At 44.0% G+C, this 26,902-nt stretch overlaps 2 protein-coding genes across 4 annotated transcripts in view; both read right to left on the bottom strand.

Moving 5' to 3' along the window:
- Nucleotides 1–112: 112 nt before the first annotated feature.
- slc25a38a (solute carrier family 25 member 38a) lies at nucleotides 113–6,027 on the bottom strand. Of its 2 annotated transcripts, none has more exons than XM_071918533.2 (8): nucleotides 5,737–6,027; nucleotides 4,595–4,735; nucleotides 2,945–3,069; nucleotides 2,555–2,639; nucleotides 2,195–2,374; nucleotides 1,747–1,915; nucleotides 1,321–1,481; nucleotides 113–1,154 (listed from the first exon to the last, which is right to left on the bottom strand). In XM_071918533.2, the coding sequence occupies exons 2-8, from the start codon at nucleotides 4,607–4,609 to the stop codon at nucleotides 1,032–1,034; spliced, it is 858 nt and encodes a 285-aa protein (XP_071774634.2). In that variant the 5' UTR covers nucleotides 4,610–4,735; nucleotides 5,737–6,027; the 3' UTR covers nucleotides 113–1,031. The 2 variants fall into 2 exon arrangements, with proteins under 2 accessions (XP_071774634.2, XP_078140754.1); XM_078284628.1 differs by having other exon boundaries at nucleotides 113–1,138.
- A 1,065-nt stretch (nucleotides 6,028–7,092) lies between these two features.
- The window catches only part of myh9b (myosin, heavy chain 9b, non-muscle), a 34,562-nt gene continuing 14,752 nt past the window's right edge, over nucleotides 7,093–26,902 (bottom strand). Inside the window, exons 5-41 of one of the 2 annotated variants that reach the window (XM_071918527.2) lie at nucleotides 26,402–26,495; nucleotides 25,569–25,589; nucleotides 23,505–23,597; nucleotides 23,322–23,385; nucleotides 22,976–23,074; nucleotides 22,661–22,804; nucleotides 22,411–22,506; nucleotides 21,868–22,139; nucleotides 21,540–21,713; nucleotides 21,223–21,396; nucleotides 20,853–20,967; nucleotides 19,424–19,611; nucleotides 18,810–18,931; nucleotides 18,625–18,694; nucleotides 18,344–18,504; nucleotides 17,682–17,790; nucleotides 17,399–17,530; nucleotides 16,861–17,067; nucleotides 16,543–16,680; nucleotides 16,146–16,269; nucleotides 15,787–15,958; nucleotides 15,236–15,448; nucleotides 14,937–15,081; nucleotides 14,611–14,817; nucleotides 14,271–14,375; nucleotides 13,874–14,026; nucleotides 13,468–13,716; nucleotides 13,128–13,340; nucleotides 12,741–12,953; nucleotides 11,977–12,138; nucleotides 11,707–11,835; nucleotides 11,414–11,502; nucleotides 11,130–11,253; nucleotides 10,337–10,545; nucleotides 9,940–10,048; nucleotides 9,398–9,570; nucleotides 7,093–8,917 (exon numbers count right to left, since the gene is read on the bottom strand). In XM_071918527.2, the coding sequence (XP_071774628.1) occupies nucleotides 8,809–8,917; nucleotides 9,398–9,570; nucleotides 9,940–10,048; nucleotides 10,337–10,545; nucleotides 11,130–11,253; nucleotides 11,414–11,502; nucleotides 11,707–11,835; nucleotides 11,977–12,138; nucleotides 12,741–12,953; nucleotides 13,128–13,340; nucleotides 13,468–13,716; nucleotides 13,874–14,026; nucleotides 14,271–14,375; nucleotides 14,611–14,817; nucleotides 14,937–15,081; nucleotides 15,236–15,448; nucleotides 15,787–15,958; nucleotides 16,146–16,269; nucleotides 16,543–16,680; nucleotides 16,861–17,067; nucleotides 17,399–17,530; nucleotides 17,682–17,790; nucleotides 18,344–18,504; nucleotides 18,625–18,694; nucleotides 18,810–18,931; nucleotides 19,424–19,611; nucleotides 20,853–20,967; nucleotides 21,223–21,396; nucleotides 21,540–21,713; nucleotides 21,868–22,139; nucleotides 22,411–22,506; nucleotides 22,661–22,804; nucleotides 22,976–23,074; nucleotides 23,322–23,385; nucleotides 23,505–23,597; nucleotides 25,569–25,589; nucleotides 26,402–26,495 (5,371 nt within the window). In that variant the 3' untranslated portion in view covers nucleotides 7,093–8,808. The remainder of the gene's footprint in view (nucleotides 8,918–9,397; nucleotides 9,571–9,939; nucleotides 10,049–10,336; nucleotides 10,546–11,129; nucleotides 11,254–11,413; nucleotides 11,503–11,706; nucleotides 11,836–11,976; nucleotides 12,139–12,740; nucleotides 12,954–13,127; nucleotides 13,341–13,467; nucleotides 13,717–13,873; nucleotides 14,027–14,270; nucleotides 14,376–14,610; nucleotides 14,818–14,936; nucleotides 15,082–15,235; nucleotides 15,449–15,786; nucleotides 15,959–16,145; nucleotides 16,270–16,542; nucleotides 16,681–16,860; nucleotides 17,068–17,398; nucleotides 17,531–17,681; nucleotides 17,791–18,343; nucleotides 18,505–18,624; nucleotides 18,695–18,809; nucleotides 18,932–19,423; nucleotides 19,612–20,852; nucleotides 20,968–21,222; nucleotides 21,397–21,539; nucleotides 21,714–21,867; nucleotides 22,140–22,410; nucleotides 22,507–22,660; nucleotides 22,805–22,975; nucleotides 23,075–23,321; nucleotides 23,386–23,504; nucleotides 23,598–25,568; nucleotides 25,590–26,401; nucleotides 26,496–26,902) is intronic. The other variant, XM_071918528.2, reaches the window with a different exon arrangement.

The raw sequence follows: 26,902 nt of genomic DNA, 5'->3' as shown, positions 1-26,902 counted from the left end.
GGAGTAGATTTGTGTTTCATATCGATATACGGTACATCTATTTTTATTTTCTTAAAAAAGGTAGAATACTTTAATGAACACAATATTTACCATTATTACAGTATCACTACAAATAAAGACAGCAAAACACATATCATTATTCCATTTTAAGGCAAATTAACTGTACAGAGCAAAAGGACTGACAGCTTATACTATATGTAATATGTTACAACGATGCTATAAGAATAAAAATAACAAAGTGGCTATCTTTTGACACCATTAGGAAGGCAGGTAGACTCCCAAACTAATGCACTAAGAGACTCCGCTGGTTTTAAACTGTGCCGAGAATCATAATAGAACTGCTGAGGTTAAAGTGCATTACATAACTCCTACTCTGTCTCCGACGCATACTCTGAGTAATAAATGATTGTGCCATTGCAGTCTTTTTGAGGTCACATGGATATGTTCAAAAGACCTTGGAAAACCAGAGAAACACTTAGGAATTCCCAGCGGGGTATTTACAAAATATGGAAAATCACAGTTCATGCCTGGGAGTCCAGATGGTCATTAAGGATCAGAAATTCTACAGGACTTGTAGTGCAATACAGAACAAAGTAGCATATATATATATATATATATATATATATATAAAATTTTAAAATATTTAAAGTTATCTAACACAAACAACAGTCAAAATTTTAGGCAATGCAAAACTATGGATTCCTGTACTTCAGCAATACCCCAACTATCAGCCCCTGTCTCTCTTGTAATGTGCATGTCAGTCATTTAGGGCAACAGGTCTGGGCTGTCTTCGCTCATCAAGCTGCATCTCTTGTTACGGTGAAATAAGTCAGTGTTGAAGTCCTTTGGCACTCTTATTTGAGCAGTTTTAAGAGACGAAACAGTACTGGAGCATCTTCTTCCTGTTCTCTCCTTACTGTCATGGTCAATCTTCATTCAGCGACTTGACATTTCTCTCTTCTCCTCTTTGTTCTCTTTCACACACTTCCCCTCTTTGTTCTCTTTCACACACTTCCCATCTACTATCTCCTTCAGGACTTCAGTCCGATGCGGGCCATCATCTGCTCATACACTGTCCATGCCATGGCGGCCATCATGGTTCTCCTCAGCAACCGTGGAACAGCGCCTCTGAAGAACCCTTGGAACCCATGTTCCTTAGAGAAGGAGCAGAGGAGGAGATGGAAAATAAGGACAGGTGTCAGATAAATTCATCACAAAGAAGGATGCATTTGACTTGACAAGATGATCATAAAACACATTGAAGGTCTTCCAAGGCTGGCATTGGGTAGACTAGACTAGAAAAAAGAATGAGATAGTTACCATGTAGATGTATCTGATAGCATCTGCTGTCCTGAGCTGTGGGCTCACTTGGACGTGTGTCTTCACCACATCAGCAGGTTGGGTGATCAGGGAGGCCGACACCCCAGCCAGGACCCCACAGCTGAAGTTAGCCAGGGGAGCGTAAGCAGACGCGCTGACCTCTGAAAGAAAAATGTAGATATTTAGTTTCAATGGCCACCAAACAATTACTTCTTCAGCTTGGTGTTTACATTTATCATTTCTTTTTCAAGTGCATTTTACATCAAGCCATAACACACCTCAAAAGTCATGAAGGGAAATAAGGACAAAAAATGCAAAGCAAAAAAATACTGTATAGGCTACAAAAGAGCAGAAATTGTATCCATCGCTGATTATTTAAATTGATCATATGCTGTTGGTTAGTACCAAATGAACCTCAGTTCTTACCCTTTGGCAATGAGGCCTTGGTCTGGCTGTAGAACATGACGTAGATACCAGAGAAAGGAGCGTCTCTGAGCAGAGTAGCCATCAGGCCAGAGAACAGAGCCAAGGGCCCCTCAGTCTGACACACGCTGCGCAGAGCCCCCACCACGCTCCCATAGTTATACCTGCCACTCTGAAACGGAACAACACAGCCATGTTACACCTCAAAACATTCTCTCCTCAATTTGACAAACATAAAAATATAATTTATACTTGTGTTTTAATACCTAAATGCTAATAAAGCCTTCCTTACTCTTAAACATCATGTAAGTACAAACCACACCTCTGTGCAATTGTCTGTTTTTTAACCTGAACCCCATTATCCCATTATAGAGCCGCAAGAACCTCAGCCTCACCTAAAGTCAACACTCCCTCCACACACACACACACACACACACACACACACACACACCTCAAAGCGTGTCTTGATGACAGTGACGGGCAGCATGAAGACCCCTGCCACCGTCCTGGCCCCGGCTCCCAGCAGCACGGCCTCCAACGCCCTGGGGCTCCTGTCCAGGAAGAAGTGCTGCTTCAGAGAGTAGTAGGTGCTAAAGTAGATCCCTACGCCAGGGATGGTCCGCGCAAAGGACTAGAGGAGGAGATGGAGGAGAGAGAGAGGATGTTAGAGATACATTCCGGGTCAGACTGTGGTGCAATGAGAATCTGTTGAAGTTGGTGAATTGGTGAGGTGACCATAGACTTTCAACCAAAAAAACGGGGATGGGGTATATGTGTGGACTCTGCGGCAGTTACAAGTAGTCGAACTAACCGGTGAAACTCCTTTCCACAGTCCCAGCAGCCTCTCTGTCCGCACCACGCTCAGCAGCACCGTCACCATCCCCACTCTCGCCGAACTAAAAGATTCAGGGGGAATAATGAAATAAGTTGACAGAAAGGTAATCAATTGTAAATAATCAATAGTGCTCCCACATGCAGGCCATGTACAGCCTGCATGTTACAAGGTTTGTTAGAGTTAAATTTTCTGTTGTGCTGATCCAGTCAATACAACAAATTGCAGTTTTGGAGGTCACAGGGCCAGAGAGCATGTGATATAGTGAGTGAGATAGTTACACAGAATGACATGTTGCTACACATGAGTCAAGCAAGTTTGACTGATATGGTGTGTGTGAGTGTGTGTAAGTTTACTACACACACTCACCCAGGCTGCATGCCGCTCTGCAATGTCTGCAGACGTGTCTTGACCAGGTCCAGAGGCTGGAAGAGCAACGTGGAGCAGGTCCCACTGAGGGAGCCACACATGAAGGCTTTGATAGCGGGGTGAGCCTGAGGGGTGGGAAGAAAAGAGGGGGGGGTAGATGGACATAGAGAAGGAGAGAGTACAAGGTATGGAGAGGGAGAAGTGAAGAAAGAGAGAGAGAGAGGGAGGATATGATGGAAAGCGAGATAGGAGGGAGATGGTTAATGTCAATTTCACACACGCATGGTAGAATGCCCTTCTGTGTGCGTGAAAAGGGCTCGGAACATGATTTTGTCTCTCTTTATGATGAACAGTATGCTCTCTGTGAAAAAACCTCTATCCGGATCGCTGGGAGTGTATGTTTCCCTCGCTCTCCCTCTCTAATATACACTCACAAGGCTGCTGTACCCCCCTTTCCCCTCTGGCTTCCAGCCCATGAATATCTATTAAATGCCAAGAATCATACAGAGATTGTGTGTTTGAATGTGTATGTGAACATATGCACAGTAGTAGCAGTTTTATATCACATAAAGTCTACATTCGAGTTACTACATGCTTTATATGCGACAAACAAAACATCTTTTCAGCAGAAACTGAAGCTCTATTTGTAATATGTGTGTAAGTATTTGGCACTGTCAATTCTCCTCAGCACTAGAGACAGAAAGCTGAGCTTTGCAATGTCCAGCCTTGTTCAGTTACTGTGATGTAACAGCACAGTAGTACATTGCCTTCATGAGCTTTATGATCCAGCAGGCCTTCACCAGTGTTCCTTCACTTTGACTTTAATCAGTAGCTCTATCACCTCCGAAAATTCCCTACCACTCCCTTAATACAGGCACGACTACAGCAATAATCCAGTGCCTTCTTGGCTGACCAATGGCAGAGCTGGTACAGAAGAGGCTTGGCAAAGCCTGGCCCATTTGTGGCGGGTCTTTGGATATCTAAAGTGGAAAGGAATTTGATTTGAACTACACTGGTAGTGAGAATTTAGAATCACACTGAACATGTTGAATATTATCAAAATTTAATCTGTCAAGATTAGATCACTAGAGAAGATAAAGACAGAGAGCTAAGATCAGGTGGACAGAAGCTGAAGATTAGAGAGGGAGTTACATTAGGTCATCAGTATGCCGCAGTATGGCACTATCACTTAGAGGGGGGCTTTGACAAAGTCGGCCAGGATGCCCTGACCTCGTTTCCTGATATTCAGACTGAATGGGCATTTCTTTTTCAACTCTGTCTGAATGTAGCGAGAGTGATTCTGGGCTGGTGCCAGGCAACTGGCATCGAGTTAGAAAAGGCTCGATGAAAAGGATGGCCATTAAAAGTCTTGATGAACTAATCAAATTGATTGCAAAATACACAAGATCACTGATAAAACAGGGAAGCTGAAATTATCATCTTAGACAACATTCATACTAAACTAATATTTTGTTCACTCTATTAAACAAACAAAAACACAATCATCTAATTCATTAACAATCAGTTGAAAGGAAAACGCTGCAGTTGCACCTTGGATATCAAATACACAAATGAGCATTATAATAATAAGGCTCTAAACAATAAACAGAATGTAAAAAACTGTACACAACTGTTCAAGCAGAGACTCACCAGTGAGAGTTCCATAGTTCTTCAGGAAGATGATAAATGAGTATAATAATGTTCCTTCAAGGCACAGTCAAAATCACAGTCAAAATCTGTTCTTCCTCCGCTTTCAGTCTTCACGCTGCTGCTGACTTCTCTGCAACACTCCTGGAAAGGAGAGCAGTGAGAATTTATTGAACTTTTATTTCACTAATGAGGTCAGTCTGTTACATAACACAGATAATAATTAATATTCCAGCACTCATGCTGAAAGCTACAGTCTTAATATCTGGAGTGTCTCTTACAGATGATGATGGAGAGTGGGCCTGTGCTGCTGTCTGCTGGAAACTGCTGGGGATCACACAGATACTGCTGACTAAATAAATATATGGATCACCTGACCAACACTATGTCTCCTATTAGGTGACCACCCAACACAACACACAGCTATTCATTAACTAACCAGAGATGACCATGCCACATATTAGGTTAAGCATGGATCTGGTTCTGACTTGTTGCACGTGTTTTTCATGCTTTTCACATGAGCGGGAGTATGCACACATAATGGACTTCTGCATGTGTGTGTGTGTGTGTGTGTGTGTGTGTGTGTGTGTATGTGCATGTGGTCTTGTCTGCGTGTGTTGGAAATTATGCTGTGTTCAAGTCATCTGGGCTCTTTGATTGGTCTGGGCTGGATTGGATTCAGTACAGGTTGTCTAAAAAGTCTGGCATCATAGGGATAAGTAGCTCATAACATTTAAGTACTATATATGTTTTTTGTCCCTTGTTGCACTTGCTTTCACACTAGTTATCAGGATGGTTCACTGGTCTAAGGTGCCTACAAAAGTCTCTGGTCTCCAAATGGAGGTGTGGGTTTGAATTCCACATCTGACCAGCAGTTTTGATAACAGTTTCCAGACTTTTTGACACCCTGTAGAGACAAAATGGGAATTCAAAATAACAGAGAAACACTTAATCCACTATGTTTCAACCAAAGAAACACACAAGTTGGATGCGAGGTGTGAAGAGGTCAGTCATATCCATTACCTTAACAACCTAATAACTTTTGACATTGCATTCACCACCTAGACCTAAATAGAGACAAAATTATTCCACCTGCTAGGGCATCAGGTCTATGCTGCTGCTGCATACTCGCACTTCTGACTTACCCTCTGTCTCCTCAATTTCTGTAGGCAGACTAAAGCAGAGACTGGTGTTGAGAGTCTTGTACGAGCTGAGACCAGGAGTTAGCCACTGGCATAATCGTTGCAATGTTTAAAATCGGTCAAAAACACACAAAAAGACCGGCTGACAGGTACAGACAGGGCTTCAATGTAATTCAGGAAGGTGGCCGTCGTCCTCAGACAGAGCAGCAGGTGCACGCCTTCCTGTTTCACTGTCAAGTTTTCTCACCGTCGAGGACCCGAAAAATTCAACAAACTAGTTTTCTTTAAATGATAAAGTCCCTCTGACCTGCTGTAGAAACTAGAGCACAGTCGCCGTGAAAGCCACTCGCCTGCCGGACTCTAACGTAGGCTTGAATGATGTCTCTTCTCATTCAGAAGTTAAACCGGCCGGTTCCTGTTTGACGGCGCACTGTGTCGTAACCATATTGAAGCCCCGCCCACCCGAAGGATGCTGGCTTCTGATTGGTTATCACGGCTGACCCGGTTAAGTTTTCATTAAACTGTAGCAACTTATCATCATCATATAAAGATCATATAGTAACTTATATCAAACTTGGTGTGCCTGAGTGTCAGTTGATGCAATGAATAAATACCACCTCGTGATTCAGGAACTTCTAATTAGCCCACAGCCTCTGAAGAGCACGATCTTATCTTATTATCTCTTTATTAATTAAAATAAAATAAAAAATAAAGTGAGGTTGCAGTCATTGTCATCGACGGATTTTTATAGATATTTCTCTCTGCAGAAACCCGAGTCTTCTTCAAATCCCAGTTTAGTAGTGCAAGTTTATTCACTGTTGATTTTGTCAGTCAATATCATGAACAGATCATTATTTTATGTACATGAAAGAACACCAGAAGCATCTAATTCTACTATAAATAAATTAGAATATATTTCTAATAACAGAAAAATATATTCCTTTATTTCCCTGAATTTTTAATTTCCTGTCTTCCTAGGTAAGCTGTTGTTTTCCCATTATCATCAATATTCATGTCTTGAATAAATGTGTTAAACTGAAAACAGCAATACGACGGTGTAACAATCAGATATCAGAAATATGGGAAATAAACACGGCAAAAAGAAGCATGTTCTCACCCAAATTCTCCATCCTTGTTTACTATATTCTGCCCAGTGTTAAAACCGGTTCAGACTTGCTACATTATTATGCTCTGCTTGTCCCTTGGGAGACTGTGGAGGCCCAGACTGCCCCCTCCTGGCGATGTGACATCATCTCAAAAACAACATCCTATGCCTTTGATAGGGTAGTTTTGGTCTTAAAACTTCTGCATAAATAACATCATTATGAAACAATTACAAAGACACAGGAGGTCAAAATGTAGCAGTTTAGAAAGCCTCTTTATTGCAATAATACCAACATTTCACAACTCATCTCTCAAGATTTCACTTCCAGAGGTGCAGACAGAAATTTAACATTACAAAAAAATTAAGGAGATGCATTTTTTTTTCACTTCTTTTCTTTTTTTTTTGTTTGGTTTTCCTTGGTTTCTAAGTGTGAAAGAGAGTGATCCTTTTATTTGTGAGCCATTATTCTTAATAACACATTCCTCTCACTTCCCAGCAGTGTGAGCCAAAAGCCACCCCAGAGCACAGCCTGCGAGGGGTTTCCTTCATCCAGACCTCAAGCCCTTACATCTAAATATAGCCGTTCATTCGATTGATCTATTCGATACCTGGCCAGACATTTCGACTATCTCCCCATATCAAACCCTAACTGCCAGTCAGAGTATGGGTCAGGTAGGTTACAGTGCTGAAATACCCAATGGTGTCCCCTAATCTAAGTAATACGACCTCCCTTTACCTCCTGAACCTCTGGTCTGTAAAAACCTCAACACCTCCACCCCCCTCATCAAGCTGTGCCCTGAGAATACAGTGTGTGCTGTGAGTAATAAACTACCCCACCACCCCGTTTAAGCTTTACCCTGCACATTAATAAAAACATTGATAGTAGTAAAGAAACAAATACAAAAAATCAACGCACATCCAGAAAAAAAAACCTTGCACAGTACAATATAGCTGCATGTAAGGCCTTAGTGTGTGTTGGCATTTTGAGTACATACTATATGAGCATGTGCCGGGTCTCGCCGACATTTTGAAGCTTCTGTTCGATGTGCATCTGTCCTTTCTATCAATGTTTCGATTAAATGCACCAATGCAGTGGTTTATCATGTCGAGGCTAAAGTTTTACATCTCAGTGCAAAATTAAGAAATTTCAGCACAGTCACAATCAAAAGGCCTAGAGTATGCGTCGATGAGAGTCTCCAATTGTGTGTTGCTGTACGTAAATCTGTCTCTAAATTAATGTTTGCACGTTAAATGTGTCTATCGAATTATCAAGCCCAAAAGCATAGTAGTGGAGTACTAACCACAGCTATATTAATAGAATACATTTCAGCACGTAAGCCTCCATTATAAACTGAGGCGAGAGAGCGCGAGCAAGAGCCATAATAAACATGTAGTACTTTCATACTTAACCATTATAAAAACTTCTGAATAAAATACAAATCTATAGATTGCGATATTACTTTGGTCCCCTTCCAGTAATCTGTCTTCATTTATTTATACTTCTTCCTTTGTTTTTCTTTCTTCAATTAGAAAAATAGATCCTAAATCAGGACTATTACAATCGGAATGTTTCCTTATAAAAATATCATTCATTTTCTTTTTTCTTTTTTTTCCCAGAGAATGAAAAATGAAGCACAAGAAAAGAAATTTGGCCCAAAAATATTGTGTGAGTGTGTGTGTATATGTCAGCATGGTGATTGTCTGAGTTTACTGGCTTCTGTATGTGTGTGAGAGTGTATCAAGTGTGCATAGATTGTCACCGTTAAAGAGATCGGAGAGACTGTCGTGGGACTAGACTTGGAAGAATCAGCCTAAGCCCTGCCTCTGGTTCCTACAATATTCGGATGTTTGTGTCCCTCCCCATTCAGGAGGCACATTATGTGTTGCTCAATGTGTGTCAGTTATTTGGGTCTGTCTATTGATGATGCAGTTCAATCCTCTAAAAAGGAGCAAGTGGGCACTGTGGCTATTCATTCAGGTTTGGGCTCGGGGGTCTCGCTCTTGGGCTCGCTCTCCTCGTCGCTCTCGATGCCGGCGCGGCTGACGATGCGGCGCATGGTGAAGGGCAGGTCGCCGCGCCTGGAGCGGGGAAAAGCAGCAGTGAGAAGGTCAGTTATGGTGAAGTCGAGTCATGCAAGGTAAGAGCAAAATGGAGGCCTTGCCAGGGATAATGTGATGGCACTTTGTTGTGCTGCACTATCATGTAGGTGGTTTCTGGTTTAAATATGCATTATGGGTAAAACTTTGCAGCAGTATCAGCTATCTCTTCCTGAATACTGTAAATGCATACAGCTATCTGCAGAGTTTCTACACATTTGCCATTTCAAAATGACATATGTCTACAATATAAAATGTGTATTGGGACTGATAAACAATATTTTTCCCCATATGTTTCAAGATCTTTTGTCCAATTAATTCCCAAATAAAGACTATGGTCATTAATTTTTAATACTTTGCCAGACCTGTGTAGGAAACCTGCATCTATCACTTATCTACAGAATTACATAAAACTCAGTGAGAGCCAATGTGTCAGGTGGAGTCTAAAGTTCCTTTGCCCACCTGAGCTTGCTCTTGAGGGTGCTGACTTCACGGTTCATGGCGTCCGCTGACTCGGTGGCGTCCTCCAGCTCCCTCTGCAGTTTCCTGCGGTTGGCGTTGGCTCTCTGAGCCTCTTCCTCAGCCTCCTCCAGCTGCCTCTTCAGTTGTTTCATACGAGAGTTCAACTTATCTGACTAGAAAATGTAAATGACCACACACAGAGTTAGATATACAAGAGGTATTGATAAGCATTCTCCAAGATGTAGGCTACAATTATCACTGACCTTCATAAGACATCTATACTGCTGGGTAGCTGCCCAATATTGGAGTGTGTATATAGTATAGAGTGTGTTTATAAATCACCATTTTGTGCTCCAAAGTGGCATTTAGTTTACTGGTATTATGGATGACATGAGTTACCAGGCATACAGAAGCTTCAGATGTTGAACTACATAAACATCACACTAAAACAGAAACAACACCAGAATAGGGAGATCAAAATAGCCAGTACAAAGCTACTGTGATGGGTATTAGCTTGACAGTGATGATCAAAAATCTCTGACCTGGTCTTTGTACTGCTCTGTGTTGCGTCTCTCATCATCCACCTGCAGGATGACCTCTTTCAGCTTCTTCTCTGTGCGTCTCACCAGCTTGGAGGCCGCCTGCCTCTCCCTAGGTCAGGAGCACACCATGGGTCAGACTAAAGAAGTCATATACTATCACAAAGGCTAGTGTTACCTAGACATTCTTCTTTCTTCTTTGCGGCATGTGTCCTGTATAAATTTAAGTCTATGTGGTGAATTGTTACTTTGTGTTGAGTACATTTTGAAGTTTATAGAACTCAAATATCCATGACAGTTCTATGAGAGTTCATGAGAGATTTATCCTATGACTGACAATTGCTTTAATCAATCATCTCTCTTTTTTTGTCCGTGGCTGAGGCTTCTTGGCCCCACTCACCTGGTCTCGAGGTCCAGCTGTTCCTCCAGCTGGGCGATCTTTGCCTCCAGGGCGGCGATGCTGGCCTTGTACTTGGACTTGACGGTTCCCTCCAGCTCCTGCAGCTTCAGCTTCAGCTCCTTGTTCTGACGCTCCAGCTGGGAACGGGCCCCCTCAAGGCGCTGGGAGGTACTGCGCTCCGCAGTCAGCTCCACATTCATCTGGTCAGTCTAAACGAGGATGGCAGGCAGAGACTGAGTTTGTGTTGAATACAGTATTGTGGCTGATGTAGGTTTTTGAAGGGATTACTGAAATAATAGTTTCCTAACCTAATTGTGACTGCGTTGCAGAAACATCGTTAGATTAGTTTGTCATCTTCCTGAAGAACTATGGAACTCTCATTGGTGAGTCTTAAAGAATTGTGCACATTTTTTATTTTTTTTGCATTCTGTTAATTGTCATTTTATTCACTGAGCATATTCAGTGCTGAATGCTGAATCACAATAACAATTACCATTAATTTTTAGTTGTCGATAGTCAATATTTTGTGTCAACATTCAATATCTATGACCACTTTCATGCCACAAATTACAGGATTCCCCCAGAATTTTACTCTTGGCATGTTGGAAAAGTCTCTGAAATAGCATTGAGACCATGGAACACCGAATCTCTCCATTAAAACACACCCTGCCTTAAAGAGCTGCCAAGCCACCTAAAAGAATTTCAGTAGTTTGACACTATAATCAGGAGGCTCTATGCTTTAATTTCAATTTGGGCTTTAGAAGGCTGATGTGACAGTCTTCAATCTACAGACCTGCAGCATGGCTCTCTTCAGCCGGTCGTTGACCAGCTCGGTGTTGCACTGCTCCTCCTCCAGCTCCTCCTCCAGCTGAGCAATACGAGCCTCCAGCCTTCTCTTCTCCTCCGCAATCAGGGCACTGTGAGACGGAGAAGAAAGGTGGGAAAGGGGAGAGGAATGGAGACAGGGAGGGATGGATATAAGGAGATTGACCAAAATAGAAAAGCGGGTCATTAGCAAGCAATGCAGACAGTGACACAGCAGTATAATTTTAAAAAGGAGATGAAGATGCGTCTTACTTCTTGCTGGCCTGGTTATTAATCTCGTCCTGCAGCTCGTCTCTCTCCTGCTGAGCCTGTCTCTTCACCCGCTCTGCAGCCGCCAGCTCCTGAAGAGGGATAAACAAACAAGGAACAGTTTATTAAAGTGTGTGAGAGTCTTGCAGCAATTGGCTTCCGTAATTTAGGTTTACAATGACAGATGGGGTAAAACTGGCTTGAGTGAACCTAATATATATAATCATCCTGTGTTGGTTGGGCACAAGTAAGAGAGGGAGAGGGAATAGAATAGAAAGTTGAAGAGGTGTGCTGACCTCCTGCATCTGGATCATGTCAGCCTCCATGCTCTTCAGCTTCTTCTCAGTCTCCTTGGCCTGGGCGAGGATCTCCTCTCTGGACATACGAGTATCCTCCAGCTCCCTGAGGAGCTCCTTCATCTGGGCCTGGAGAGAAAAAGAAAAGGATAAAGAGCAAGGTTGAGTCACACTGCAGACAACAAGAGAGTCCTTAATAGACTATATGGTTGGTATTTTGACATTTAGTTGAGCTGATACGGACAGATATTTCAACAAGTGAGCACTCACTTGGAGTTTCTTCAGCTGTTTCAGGGCCTCGTCACGGTTCTTGTTGGCCATGTCAATGGCTGCCTCCAGCTCCTTCAGGTCCAGCTCCAGCTTCTTGCGCGCTGCCACGGCAACAGAACGCTGCTTCCTCTCATCCTCCAGCTCCAGCTCCATCTCCCGCACCTGAGGGACACAGATTCAATTTCAGCCATGTCCCGTGATGGAAAGCAAAATAACTCTGCCTGCATGCACATGTCCTAAGCAGTGTTAATATTCACACCCTTTTGAAATTTAGCATAGCTTTTGACAAAATATACATTACATTTAGTAAGCTTTCAGTCAAGTCATTATTGATTCTATTTAGACAATTACTCACTGACTAAAACGGCATATCTTAGTCAACATGAATATTTGTTGATGAAAATATGTCACCTGCAGCAGCTCTTTAACTGTAGAATAGATTAAAAAAGTTAGCACCACTGCATTAGTGTAGATTACAATTTCCCAATTTAATTATTGATCTGGGAACTGCAGACATTCACATCTGGAGCGGTCTCATTTAGGAATGTTTGTCATGTATGTTAATGTATGTCTGTGACTGGATAATAATATACAATGTCTCCAATGATAACAATGACTTTTTGTTATGGTTATCGTCTTGGGGTGTTTTCCATTTCACAAGTAAGTAAGTAAGTGAGTAAAATAAAAATGGTTAAGGATATTGTTGGAAGTGGAAACTTGAAGTACACATGTGAGGGCGGGATCAGCCTGTATCCCATCAGTACCTGTTTGACCAGCGCCCTCTTCTTTTCCTCGCCCATCTCGTCTCGTCCCGCCAGGTCCCTCTCATACTGGGCCTTCATGGCCTGCATGTTGACCTCCAGACGCAGCTTGGCGTCCTCCGTGGCCTGCAGCTCGTCCTCCAGCTCCTCCAGCTGGGTCCTCATCTCCTCCAGCTGCTGCTCCATGCCACGCTTGGACTTCTCCAGCTCGTGGACCTGCAGGACAGGGGAGAGTGAGGGCAACGATAAGGATTTGAGAAAAGAGGACAACGGTGATAGATTTGACAGGTCAGGTGGACGGACCGTGCAGACACAGCGGACATGATTTTAAGAGCACAAACACAAACCTACAAACATCTTTGTAAACATTGAAAAGCTAGGTCGACTTACACTCTTGCCGACATCATCCTTGGAGGATACCAGGTCCTCCATCTCAGCCCGCAGCAGTTTGTTGTTGCGGTCCATTTCATCCTTGAGGTCCATCAGGGTTTCCAGCTCGCGAGTCAAAGCCAGGGCGCGGGTCTCCTTCTCTCTGGCCTCAGCCTCAGCTCGGTCACGCTCCTCCGCATAGCGTGCAGAGATGTTCTTCTCCTCTGCCAGCATCTACAGAAGGTCAGGGAGAGAAAGAATTAAAATCAGTTTGTGAAGCTATGATGAAGGTCTAGATGTGATATCACCTCCCAACTTAACCATAACCACCTTTAGTTTCAATTCTTCACTTCTATCTCACCTGGTCAAACTTCTTCTGCTTCTTCTCCAGGTTGGAGACAATCTGTCGGAGGTGGTCCTGGTCGACCAGCAGGTCGTCCAACTCCTGCTGGAGACGAGTCTTGGTCTTGTCTAGCTTCTCGAAGGCAGAACACTTCTCCTCCAGGCGCTGGTTCACTCCCTCCAGGTCCCTTTGAAGCCTCTTCTTTCCCTCCTCAGCGTTCTCCAGACAGCCCGCCTCCTGGTCTGCCTTCTTCTTCATTTCAGCAAGCTATAGGGGAAGTGGTACTGTCACTCAAAAGCCCAAAGCTGTGTTGTGGTGTTGTGCTTCATAAAATGTGCTGGTTCAGGTGTCTATAAAGTGAGAGTTTCTAGTTTTGTCAGTGGCAAGACATTAATCTGAGGGAAATGCTCATGTTTCTTTTTACCTGAGCCTGCACAGTGAAAAGCTGCTTCTCTACGTTCTTCTTGGATTCTTCCTCCTCTTCCAGCTGTTCTCTCAGGCCATTTTGTTCATCCTCCAACTGACGCAGACGTGTGTTGAGCGACAGCTTCTGGCGTGTCTCCTCCTGGAGCAGTTCCTGTTGTGAATATAAAAGAAATAAGCTGAATATTAAGACTGTGTCAAACATCTTGTCTCGTTCCAACAGTTGATACAGATATATGCTGTACTGGTGGCTTGACGATTCTTCATTCCAGTGTGGCAGAAAGAATCTCAAGAAAGGATTTGTCTTGTAAAATAAGTTTTAGACCACAGCAGTGTGATATGTGAAAGTATACAATGGCATAAAAAAGCATGTAATGTCTTGATTGGTGGTAGCATACCTGGACATCCTGCAGCTGGGACTCCACAGCAGAGCAGTCCTTGGTTGCCTTGATGGACTTGCCCTCCACCTCACTCAGCATGCCATTGACATTATCCAGCTCAGCCTACCGGGAAGACATAGGAAAACACTGGATGGATACATACACATGTTTGCATCACATAAAAAGGATAAAAAGGTCACTTAATAAAAGCTATTCTCTGCATGCAAGAATTAGCTTTATGGGCATCTTATCACACAGTGCAATGATCATCATAATTTATCAATCAGGGATGTGATCAGGAGTGCAGTGAAAAAAAATAAAAAATGCATCACTGATCAGTCCTTTCTGGGAGTCGTACCTGCATCTTGGCTACTCTCTCAGCCAGCTCCGTCCTCTGGCGCTCGCTCTCTCCATGTTTGACCTGCAGTTCCTGGACCTGGGCTTCGGCCTTCTTCCTCCGATGCTCAGATTCTCCCTTACCCTGCATCAGTGTCTGCAGCTCAATGGCCAGCTCATTCCTCTCAGACTCCAGAGCTTGCTTGGCCTTGTCCACTGAAACTTTGTTCTGCAGGGAATGAGAAGCATTACAATGAGTGTCTGCAGTTAAAAAACATGAGGATGCGTTAAGAGGGAATCTAAAAACATGTACATGGATCATGGGCTTTGGAAATTATTTAAAATTACCCTCTTAGCCTGCTCCAGCTGCTCATTGAGCTCGTCAAAGGCCTGGCCGTGCTTTTGTCTCATCTCAGCCACTTGCTGTTCGTGGACTTTGGCGTCATCGTCCAGAGTCTTCTTCAGTTGAGCCACTTCTGTCTCACGCTTGGTCCTGAGTAAGGAGAGCAGACAGAAGTAAGTCTGCTTGTGTCAAGATGTATAACGGGAATCAAATGGCATAAAGATACATTAGTAATGACATGTGCGGTGATAGGTAGAGATTCAACTGGTGCAACTGTGACCAGTCCCTGATCCAATATGTCTACCTGAGTTCCTGCTGAGCGGCGGTGGAGTCCAGAGTGTCTTCCAGCTCCGTCTTGAGGGCCTCCAGCTCCTCTCCCAGGTCCCTGCGGTGTTTCTCTGCCTTGGTGCGGGCCTGTCTCTCCAGCTCCAAGTCCTCCTGCAGTTCAGAGAGCTGAGCCTCCATCTCACGGATCTTTTTCTGGGCCAAGTTCTTCTGGGCTGCCTCCTCCTCAATCCTGAAGGTAGGAATAGGTCAACAAAAATAAGTGAAAACCACCCAGACAACAGCATAACACTTTCCTCAGATGTGGTGCAGGAATCAATCAACTCCAAGAGGAATTATCACACTATCATCATCAGAATTATCAAAGCAACAATAATTCATTTCTACAAAGTGCAACTGTTGATGTTGCAGGATCAAGAAAATTAAGCAAGATATCAGTGGGGTTTTGATAAGAAAAAACCCAACTACAGTAACACCCCCAAAAGGACCAATATCTTTGAACCTCCAATTAACAATACAACACATTTTGCTGTAGGGTTTTCTCTCTCTCTCTCTCTCTCTAACACACACCTGGCCAGAGCTGCCTGGAGCTCCTCCTCCTTCTTGGCCAGCTGGGCGCGGAGCTCAGCAATCTGGGCCTGCAGCTCAGCAATCTGGTCATGGAGCTCGGTGGAGTCGCCCTCCAGCTTACGCCTGTTCTTCTCCAGCTCCTGGCGCTGCTTCTCCTCCCTGCGCAGGCGGTCTGACAGAAGAAAGAAGAAGAAACAATGGATAAGGATAAAAAAAAATAGATAAAGAAGATATTTTTCAAAGTTGGAGACATAGCTAACATCTTGCCTTCTTCAGTCTTAATGTAGGTTCAGTGTAGGACCAGTGTGATCTATAGTGGCAATCATGCAAGTTGTGTCTATCGTGTGTTCTTCACTTACCCTCCAGGTCAGTGATCATGGCCTCGTGTTTGGTCTTGAGCTTCTGCAGGCTCTTGGACTTCTCCTCCTCTTCTGCCAGGTTGGTGGTGAACTCGGAGATCCTCTCCTCCATCAGCTTCTTCTCCTGTATTCACAAACAGGGTAAAATATTTACCTTCCACGAGCTTGCACACCTTGGTTTGTTATAGGTTCTCAGAGCAAGGAGTGGAAATGAGTAAAAACAGGGAATCAAGTACACTGGTATGCTTGCACCTTACAAAGGGTCATTACATTACACTGGGTCATTGTTCTTTCGCCAGTGTATTTAAACCAAGAGACAACCAGTAATTAATCTATTCCGATTAACCATCTTTACTTTCAACTGGGAATCAATGGTTGTAGTTCAGTTCATCCTGACCTTGGAGAGTTTGTTGTTCTGGTCATCCAGCACCATAACATCGTCTTCCACCTTCTTCATCTTTGCCTCCAAGGTGACCTTCTCCAGCTGGAGTCTCTGTCTGGCAGCCTCCTCCTCATCCAGCTGCTGCTCCAAGTCCTGTATACAGACAGAGGAAAGGGGGGTTGTCAAGACAGGACATACCAAGTAGGTCTATCCCACACAAACCAGGCACTGAGTGAGTGTCCTACGTCATGTGTTTACGTATACATGAGCTAGCGAGTGCAGAGCGTATTATGAACTTCTTGAGTGTACCAGAGGCTCCCTCTCCCTACTCACAGTGATATTCTGCTGCATCTTCTTCTTGTCTGACATCAGATGAGTGGCACGCTCCTCCTCTTCCTCCACACGGGCCTCCAGGTCATGGAGGATCTCCTCCAGCTCCTGCTTCTTGGCAGCCAGACGGGACCTCATCTCCTCAGCCTCGGCACACAGCTCAGTTTCTGCCTGAAGCTGCTCCTGCAGAGCCAGCTTCTCTGCACCCAGCTAGAGAGAGCAGTAGAGCAGAACTGTTAATATGGTGCGTAACAGAATACTTGCTCTAAAAGGTTGAGATTTATAGATTTGAGGACTCTACTATAGAACATCAGTAATCTAATCTCAAGACCTCATAGCTGAAAACCCAAAACATCACTTTATTGGCATGCATCGTGTGTGTAAATCAGGGATCAACAGTACTTCTGATATACAACCACTACAGTCTCCTTCATTGTCCATCAATGGCTGCTGTATTTTTGATCTGCATTTCTGAACTCTGCTTTGTAAGACAAGTTACAGAAAATAAACTCAACTGAGAATGTGACTTCTGTATGTTTACCTGCTGCTGTTTGACCTCCATCTCCTGGAGCTGCAACTCAGCGTGCTGCTGCTTCTCCTTCACCTTACTCAGCTCCTCATCCTTGGCCTGCATCTCCTCCTCCTGCCTGCTCACCTGCAGCAGGGGCTTCACCTGGGGGCAAAAGAGAGCAAGAGGGGGAGTTAGAAAGGAGAGGTGGAGAACATATGGGCCAAGAGAGAAACTGTATCTGCATTGAGATTGGGAGTTTACAGAAACCAAGCAGTTGACTAAGATGCTGTAGGAAGAGGAAGACTGAGTATACCTTGGTGAAGAGTCTCCACCACTGCCAGTTCCTGAGTTTGAGATAGGCGGCGCAGTTCCTCTGGATCACCTTCATAGCGGTCAACTGCTGCTGCCTCTTGGCAAAGGCCCTGCAAAGCAATATCAAACAGGTCAGGTGAACTGGAGACTCATAGGCGTGAATTTGAGTGCGAGTGTGTTTGATGTAGTATGGCATATATGTATGTATATGACCTGTCTATGATGTAGTATATGATATATATCTAGCATGTATATGTATATGATGTAGTATGGAATAGAGTATACTGTATGTTAAGCCCTTTGAGACATGCTTGTGATAAAGGGCTTTATAAATAAGCTTGACTTGAACACGTCTATAACAGGTCTGCTTTTGGTGATGAAATTGCCTGCTACAGAGGATGGACCCGGATCGGCTCAATACAATTATATTTCTAGCTTGTGTGTGTGTGTGTGTGCGTGTGAATGGGGTATTATCATCATCATATAAAAGTCACTGATTATTATAATAAGGCACAGCAGTGAAACCATGTTGGAGCCTAGCTATGTAGAGCTGGTTCATCAAAGCAAATCAAATGCACATTATGCTTCAAATAATTTTGTCAGTTAACTATTGAACTGGATGATGATAAGGGTTGGTCATAAATGATGCGATGGTCTCCTTACTTGCGGGCAACGTAGCCTCTGCACCAGGCCTGGAAGCTGATGATGACGTCGGTGATCTTCATGTCTCTCTCCTCCTCCAGGTGAGCAAGGACTCCGGCCCTGAAGAAAACTTTGCTCTGGCCGATCCGGTACAGGTTGGGATCCAGCTCCAGGCTTTTGATCTGGACAGGAAGCACACACTGATCAATCCCACTGCAGAGTGTTTTATTTGTGTTCAACCTAAACAGTACGTTCCAGGACTAGATGCTGTAGGACGTAGCTAGAATACTGTAGACCCTTACCATGAGCACGCAGGCCTGCTTGCCGTCCATGAAGCCCTTGGGGATGGCATTGGGAGTGAGGATCTCATACCTGGGAGTGGGACAGATGTTAGGATTAGGATTATGTTTTGCCCTACACAAACACACATTCATGCCAGCCTGATAGCAAGACATTAATGGGAACTGTGTGGGTTTTAGTTCATTACCGCTGTCTGAACTCCTGGAAGACGATGCGGTTGGGGAAGCCCTGTCTGCAGATACGGATTCCCTCCAGAACACCGTTACACCTCAGCTGGTCCAGAACCAGGTGGGGGTCCAGTTTACCAGCCTATGAGAGGGAAAAAAGATTGGAGAAGGAAATTTGCTGATTAGCAGTGTGGCCAAACAGCAAACACAATACAAAAGATGTTGCATTTAAATATGTATCACATTACTGCAAGTTTTGCTTTAGGTCGAGTATGGCCTCAGATCCACATGGAGAGGTGGTCTAAGTGAATGGGGATCTACGAGCAGGGGACATGTATGTACCCACTAGTGTTATTTTCCCAAACTACATATACTTAGACTGCTGATAAACCAAATCTAAAAGAAAAACTTTTTTTTTTTTTGCTAGCCTGTCATATTGACTTTAATATTTGGCTGTTGGCTGCTGACAGACTTGAAAGTGTCAAGAATTAATAACTTTGTAATATTAACAGGTATTAAGAGATTGGTTGCATCACTTGTGAGTTAGCTATAGCCCTAATGTACCCAGACGGCCTGTGTATATCTACGGTATAATCTAATCTAACTTGCATAGATGCAAGTATTTCCCTGGTACCTTTTTCTCGTGGTTGGGAATGATGCAGCGGACAAAGTTGGGGTTTGTGTTCCTCAAAGTTGCCATCAGCTTGGACAGCTGCTCTTTGTACAGCTGGCCCACGGTGCGGAACATGCCCTTACGGGTCTTAAAGGCACCGGGCAACTCTGACATGCCAGCCACCTTATCCAGACCCACGATGCGGTCCACTGAAAGAGGGAACAATAGGGAAGAACAACAGAGAATAAAGAGAGAAGAGACATTGTGTAAGAGGTCAGTGGCTTTAATTCAATAATTTGAATATTTAACCAGGCAAACTCAAACCAAATGCACGTCACAAGAAAGAAAGAATATGACCACTGTCTCTCCATTTCCTCTCGGTAAACATACACCAGGAGAGAGACGAGGTGGATGACGTTCAGAAAACCAGAACCAGTGAAATACCACACAAACACTGAGTGAATGCAGAGGGGAGGGAAACACAGAGGGGAGTCACAAAATGCCAGTGAAGCGTGGGGAGATGAGAGTCACACCATAACGAGAAAAATTCAGTGCAGTGAGTGTGGGGGTTTGCGTATGTCAATTGTTAACACTACCAGTTCCTAGTTCTTTGAGTGACAACTATGTGTGATGCACTATTAAAATATGTATGTGTGTCAGGGAGGGTGGCAAACTTTGGCAGTTGCAGTGGGCATGTTTTTTTGTGATGACAAAACCAAACCCATGCAGTATATACCCATCGCTGCAGTACCCATGACCAACACCAGGAGTCCCAAACCACACTATTACACAGAGGGAGAGAAGGAGAGTTCAATGAAAGAGCAACAAGTGGTAAGGAGACCAGACGACATGTCTTCACTGCACATTGAACTGAGGAAAAACAGTTAAAGCCACAGAAATATCTCACACAATTTTACTGGCATCATCTCAAAGATAGCAAAGGGTCAAACTCAGACAAAGGCTTGTTCAAACAGGAGAAGGCCATGGACAGTACAAAAGATTGATGATGAAAATATCTATGTGAAAAGATGTTATAGACCACAGGAGTGAAGAGGAAAGACTGAAAAAAGAAACCTGGTCACCTGAGTCTGAGTGTAGAATAGGAAAACGCTGATAAAAATAGGCTCTCTGACAACTCTGTACCTCTGAGACCCAGTAAAAGAGAATGGGGGAAAAAAATGACAGACAAAATGGGGCCATACAGAGGAAGAAATGGATGGAAACCAAACAGATGGGATGTGAAAAGGTAAAAACAAAGGTCCAGACACCAGACAATAAATATGAGAAAGAGAAAAAGAAGGCAACATGAAATGTAAAAACAGGAAAAGGCCCTCATGCAACAACATAACAATTCCCAACATTAGAAATATCCCCACAGCAGCAGACACCACACCTAGTGAGGCAATAACTCCAGGGTTACCACAATAAATTATCATTTGGCTGAACTCACCGTCCTTCCAGAGCTCAGAGACAAACTTGTCAGTAGACTGGTTGAGCAATGTGGCCACGTTGTCATTCAGGGGGTCCATGTTCTTCATCAGCCACTCATCAGCCTTGTAGTCCACCTGAGGAGCAAAGAGGGATCGAGGGACACAGGTTATGTTAAAAACATGTTTTAAGAACTTTCTTAGTCCCCGATATCTTTGGGATAGGGCAAAAAAGCTGGATAACAGAAGGGAAGAAAAACTCAGCACAATCCTAAAATAGGTCAAATTACAACACAATGCTAAAATGGGTCCAATTAAGCCAGAGGTGCATGGAATGCGCATATGAAAGCAGGGCAAGCAGCCAACGAGAACGGGTCTTCACGCTCCGTTTACCTTGCCAGCATAATGCATAATGCAGAAGTCGGCCTCGTCCTTCAGTTTCTTGGGCTTGTGGAACTTTGAGTGCGTTCCCTGCTCCTGCAGCACCTTCTCCACAAAGCTCTTGTCTGTGGCCTTGGGGAACCAGCACTCCTCATCCAGCAGAGCAAGAATACCAGGGGGACTGGCCTGGACACAGAAGAGAAAAGAGTAGAGGTCTTAATACATGAGAATAGGGAGCCTTGATGTACTACACACAGTGGAAGGACAAAGATGGTCAAGTAGGAAACGGCAATAAAAGGTTGAGGGATCAACAACGTTTATAAACTCACAGGTTTCTCGATGAGGTCGATGCAGGGCTGTAGGTCGAGACCGAAGTCGATGAAGCTCCACTCGATGCCCTCCCTCTGGTACTCCTCCTGCTCCAGGATGAACATGGTGTGGTTGAAGAGCTGCTGCAGCTTCTCATTGGTGTAGTTGATACACAGCTGCTCAAAGGAGTTCAGCTGGAAGGAGAGAGAGAAAAATTATGATAAACACTGTTGAACAGTAGAAATAAAAACATGTATGAATGAGATTTTGCATCATTATACTGTATGTGTACGTGTGCACTGTACTACAGCTAGGCCAAGTCAGTAACAGTTTGCCTCCCTAGTTTACCTCAAAGATCTCAAAGCCGGCGATATCTAGGATGCCGATGAAGGAGGCTCCCTGTCTCTTGGTCTTGTCCAGGGCTTTGTTGATCCTCATGACCAGCCAGCGGAACATCCTTTCATAGGTGGCCTTGGCCAGGGCCTCCACAGCAAACTCTGCCTGCTCCTGGGTCTGGGCCTTCTGGACATAGTCTCTGCCCACCTTGATCCTGGGCGACAGGATGGCCCTGGTGAAGTCCGTCACGTTCATGCCCATCAGGTGGCACACCTTCTGAGCAGCTGTGGCAGAGAAAGTGGGTGAAAGGGAGGAGAGCAGAGAGGGAAAAGGAAGGAGGGGGATGGGAAGGTAGGAGGGAAAGAGAGAAGGGGAAGAGAGCAGGATAATACTGAGACGTAAGATAAAGTGGTAGGATCATTAACCAGTAGAAACGCTTTCCTAGTGTGCCGACCACTGTACAAGATGGCGGTATTCACCAGGGCATGGCAAACTATTTCAGGCCAGTAGCCAACAGAGCACTCTGTGTGTGCAGTGGGATAAGGTCTGTCATACCTGTGTTGTCAGGCATGGAGGCCTGGTCTGTGTGGCGCTCCTTCTTGAAGCTCATGTTTCCAAGCTGGAGCACAGAGGACACCACCTTCAGCATGCCTGCACAAAGACAGAAGCTACCATCATTCACAGGAACACAAACACAGTAACGCCTGTATGATCCACAGATGACAACTAAGTAAAAGTAGGCAAGTCATACTCAAAGAGTAGGAGAAAATAACATTATCAAAAGAGTTTATGTGGTCTTCCTTACCAATCTGCTCATCCTCGGGGATACTCATGATCCTCATGGCCTCCATGGTCTCGGTAAACAGGTCCTTGTCCTGCTGCCCAGGAATTGTGAGGTTCCCATTGGACAGGAAGCGGTAGTTGTTGTAGTTCTCCAGGCAGAGTTCAGCTGAGGGAAAGGCAGACAGAAAGGAAAAGTAAAACAGTCAAAAGTCAGAATGAGATAAGAAAGGAGCAAAAGGGATGTTGAAAAATTATGAAGGAGGGAATATATATACACTGAGGAATCCTAACTCTGCTTTGAACCATTAAACACACAGCTGTGCAATAAGTTGCTTACCGCGCAATTTATCTCCGGCCCCTGTGAGCATGTAGTAGAAGACGTGGAAGGTCCTCTCATCTTTGGCCTGGCGGATGGCGCGGGATTTCTCCAGCAAGTCTAGTGGTCAGCGAGTCAAGGACAAGTTTTCTGATACTGGACACTATAAAGCTCTCCAAGCAAACTTGTGTGTAGTAGTGTGGTAGTGAGACACGTTTAAGTTCCCACAGCAAGCACAAATGTTTGGAGTCTGAAACTTTGTATTGTGCTTGACAAAAAGAAAAGCATCAAAAGCAAGTTCAATAGCAAGGTCTGTGATGTTTTCAATTCAAAAAAGAAACAATGACCAGACAGTTATGAAGGATACAGGTTTCAATGTTGGCACCAACGATGTAACCGTTGACATCGAAGTTGATCCTGATGAACTTTCCCTGGAAGAGGAAAGAAAAATGAATGAGCAATTAAGAAAGGTATGTTGAACGCTCCAGTGGGGAAAAGAACAGTCAATTTACAAGATGCCCCAAACACAAGAAGTAGCTTTAAGTCTTACGAAACGGGAGGAGTTGTCGTTTTTGACCGTCTTGGCATTTCCAAAGGCCTCTAGGATGGGGTTAGCCTGCAGCAGCTGCTTCTCCAGCTCCCCCTGGTGGAGATAAAGAAAACAGCATGGCAAAATATTAAGACAACACTTTAATCTCTACATCTGCCATGAAAGGAGTCTTATTGTTGATGAGGGTGAATCCCATTGTTCAGTTGCGGGATATGCCTCTTCATTATTTCTCAGTAGAGTGATCCGATCTAACAGGATCTTATGACTCACATGGATGATTCATTGTTGTGCATTGTGAGAACTGCATATTGTCATCTGCTATTAATTTGCCACGGCATCAATTCATTGTGAGAAACTATTAGCTCTGTTCTTCAGATAAATAGATATGTTGACATAGTGGTATGTCTAATTGTTTACACATGATGGACTTATTTCCCCGATGAGGTAAAAAAAGGGACAGCATGCAGTGTACAAAATATAACAAAACAAGGAGGGATACCAGATATACATACCTACTGTACACACACAAACACACACACAGCACCCAAGCATTTACCCACACATAGCGTAATGTTAGTGCCCAAATCTGCAAACACCCTCATCAGTAGCCCTTCACCTTTTACCCAGAGCAGAATAACCCAATGAACGCATGCACAGGACAAACTGGCCCCTAACTGCCCAACTGCCCATTCGGCTGAGTTGTCACTCGGCCAAAACATTGCTTACATTAAACCCTTTCCATGAAGCTATTCTGGCTTACAGTCTACGCACCTGTATATAAGCCATATGAAAAATAAAATCCATCTAATCTTAGTGACATTATTTCCAGCTTTAAAATAATCTCCACAAAAACATCTAATAAAAAAAAGCATTAACTTTACGTCAGCCTGTATTTTTACTGGACATGTAGCATGTGCGCTTTTTCAGCATCGCCCAGCGTCACATTTATACAGTTGCACGCATTCACACCTGGGAGCTACCCGGTTTTCATGCAAAGGATTTTTCAACCATTGGCTGAAGATCAGTCGAATCCACCCAACAAAAACATGGAATCACACAGGCTAACATCCAACAGCTGCCGTTGCACTGATTTATGGACGCAGCGCATATGTTGAGCTTGGGGAATGAAAATAAGATAAGTCATAGCTATCACCTTCTTTGTCAACGTCTGAAAGGGAAAAATGTTACTGTCAGGAGTCAGTGGACTTTTTGGCTGTGCTGCAGGTCCCTTGGGCCTCATTTATCAAGCTTTTCAGAGTGCTGACCCAGGATCATTGGCCAAGGTCCGGTTTTTATCAAATTCATTACAAGCCGATCAACAAAACTGATCCTAAAGCAGTGAAATTTCTCTGAGACCCTTGATAAATGTAAAGCCCTGATAACCATTAGGGTGTATATTAAAGACACATATGTACAGAAACAGGCTATGACACCACATGTAGGCTAAATGGGATATCAGCGTGTCTGTCCAGAGATAGTCGTATTATGAAAAGGTAATAAATAGGATGTTGGGAACAGAAATTATATGAACACACACATCGCCCAAGCAAATTTTCTTATGTCATTCGCACAAAAGATAGAAGCACACTCAGTCACATTTCTGGGCTCACAGGTGCACACACACAGAGTAGCAATACAAATTATGAAAAATTCAGCCAGACAGATATAAAAATGCAGACTTACTCCCCAAAACACATCTACCAGCAGTGCCCTAGAGACACAGATGACAAATTAATCTACCGACGACACCCCCCTCCCACCTATCCTACCATTGTCTGGCTGAATTTTTCACAGGAGGAGATACGCCTGGCACACATCTGCGAACAAACTTCCTGCCTACTTCCTATTGGCTGACAAGACATGTCACCTTTGACCCCTCAATACCAAGTGACCCACCACAGAGCACACTCCAGCAGCACAGGGAGACAGAGGGCAGCAAGAGAGAGGGAGGGGTGAGGGAGTGGAGGAGGAGGAGGTGGTGGGGGGGTCCAGGAAGGAGGGGGGGGGGGTGATGACAGAAGCAGGAGGGGAGGAAGAGTGAATGGAGGGAGAGAGGTAACTCACATGTGACAGGACCGAGCTGTTCTGTTGATGGGAAGAGAGAAATACAACAACCTCAAAAAAAGGGAATGATAGATACTGATGCGGTTTCATTAAACCCCATTGGTAGCTTTCAGCAGCATCTATCATTAGGCTGGCAGGCAAGATAACAGCAGTGCAGGTTTTCCACTGGAGTCTGATGTAATGTTTGACTGGCAGACGCTGGGCTAAGTTTTATTTCTCATGAGGAGCTGCAGTAAAGTCAGCAGAGTGGAATATATCACAGATGAAGTAAGGCCTCCGGTCTATATAAAACATCAACACGGTGCCAGGAGATTTCAGTTCAGCTTTTAAATCTGCACTACTGTGTTGCTGTGCCTTCAGGACTATTAACCTGATCGCCAGCCCTTTTCTACCGATGGCAATACTTTTCTATGGCAGTTGTACCATAGAACCATTTGTTTATTGCAGAAAATCAGCTGTCTGAATACAACAATGTGATGATGGATTAACAATCGTGTAATGTCAAGTGCCAGTGGCATCGGTGTATTCTCATACACACATACCACACACACAGACACACAATACAGTCACAGTGCAAAAGTAGTTGATAAAGTGAGTAGAGAGGAATAGGAAAGGGTTGTTCCTGTAAGATAAAAGCACAGGAAAAATAGGAAAATAGGAAACGTGTCTCACTTAAGAAAGTGAGCGCAAGCGTGTGAACAAAGAAAAAGGAATAGGAAGGAGTGAAGTGAGAGACAAAGGAGACGAGTTGAAACCTAAAAGATAAAAGGCAAGAGGGGAGGATGTAAAGTAGTAAAGGAAGGAAGGTTTGGAGGATGGTAGGTGGGACTGACCTGATCTTTCTTGGTCTTGTGAGAGGAGGCCACATGAGCCAGATACTGGATGACCTTCTTGGTGTTCTCCGTCTTACCAGCACCGGACTCTCCTCTATAGGAGAGACAAACAGAAAAATAGAGAGACAAAGACAGAGAGAAAGATAGTGAGAGGCCAAAACAGTGACAGTCAAGAAATGATAGTGGCTTGAAACAATCTTGTGTTCATATGACACTAGAAGTATTGAGACACACACACACACACACACACACACACACACACACACACACACACACACACACACACACACACACACAGCGGCCATTTTGAACACTTGGGGTGATAAACTCTCGGAAGATTGGCATGTATATTAAACTAGTCCTACTTCCAACACATTAGTGGAGACTTCAGACAGACCGAACAGTTATAAAATTACCTAGTAATCTCGGGAACAACAACTACAGCGCCTGCTTGAATTTAGCAGGGAAATTAGGCTAGACTCTGTTATCTTAAATGTGAAC

This window comes from Centroberyx gerrardi, chromosome 7 (assembly GCF_048128805.1).
Source record: "Centroberyx gerrardi isolate f3 chromosome 7, fCenGer3.hap1.cur.20231027, whole genome shotgun sequence".
Taxonomy (NCBI): Eukaryota; Metazoa; Chordata; class Actinopteri; order Beryciformes; family Berycidae; genus Centroberyx; species Centroberyx gerrardi.
This window is presented reverse-complemented; position numbering and strand designations above follow the sequence as displayed.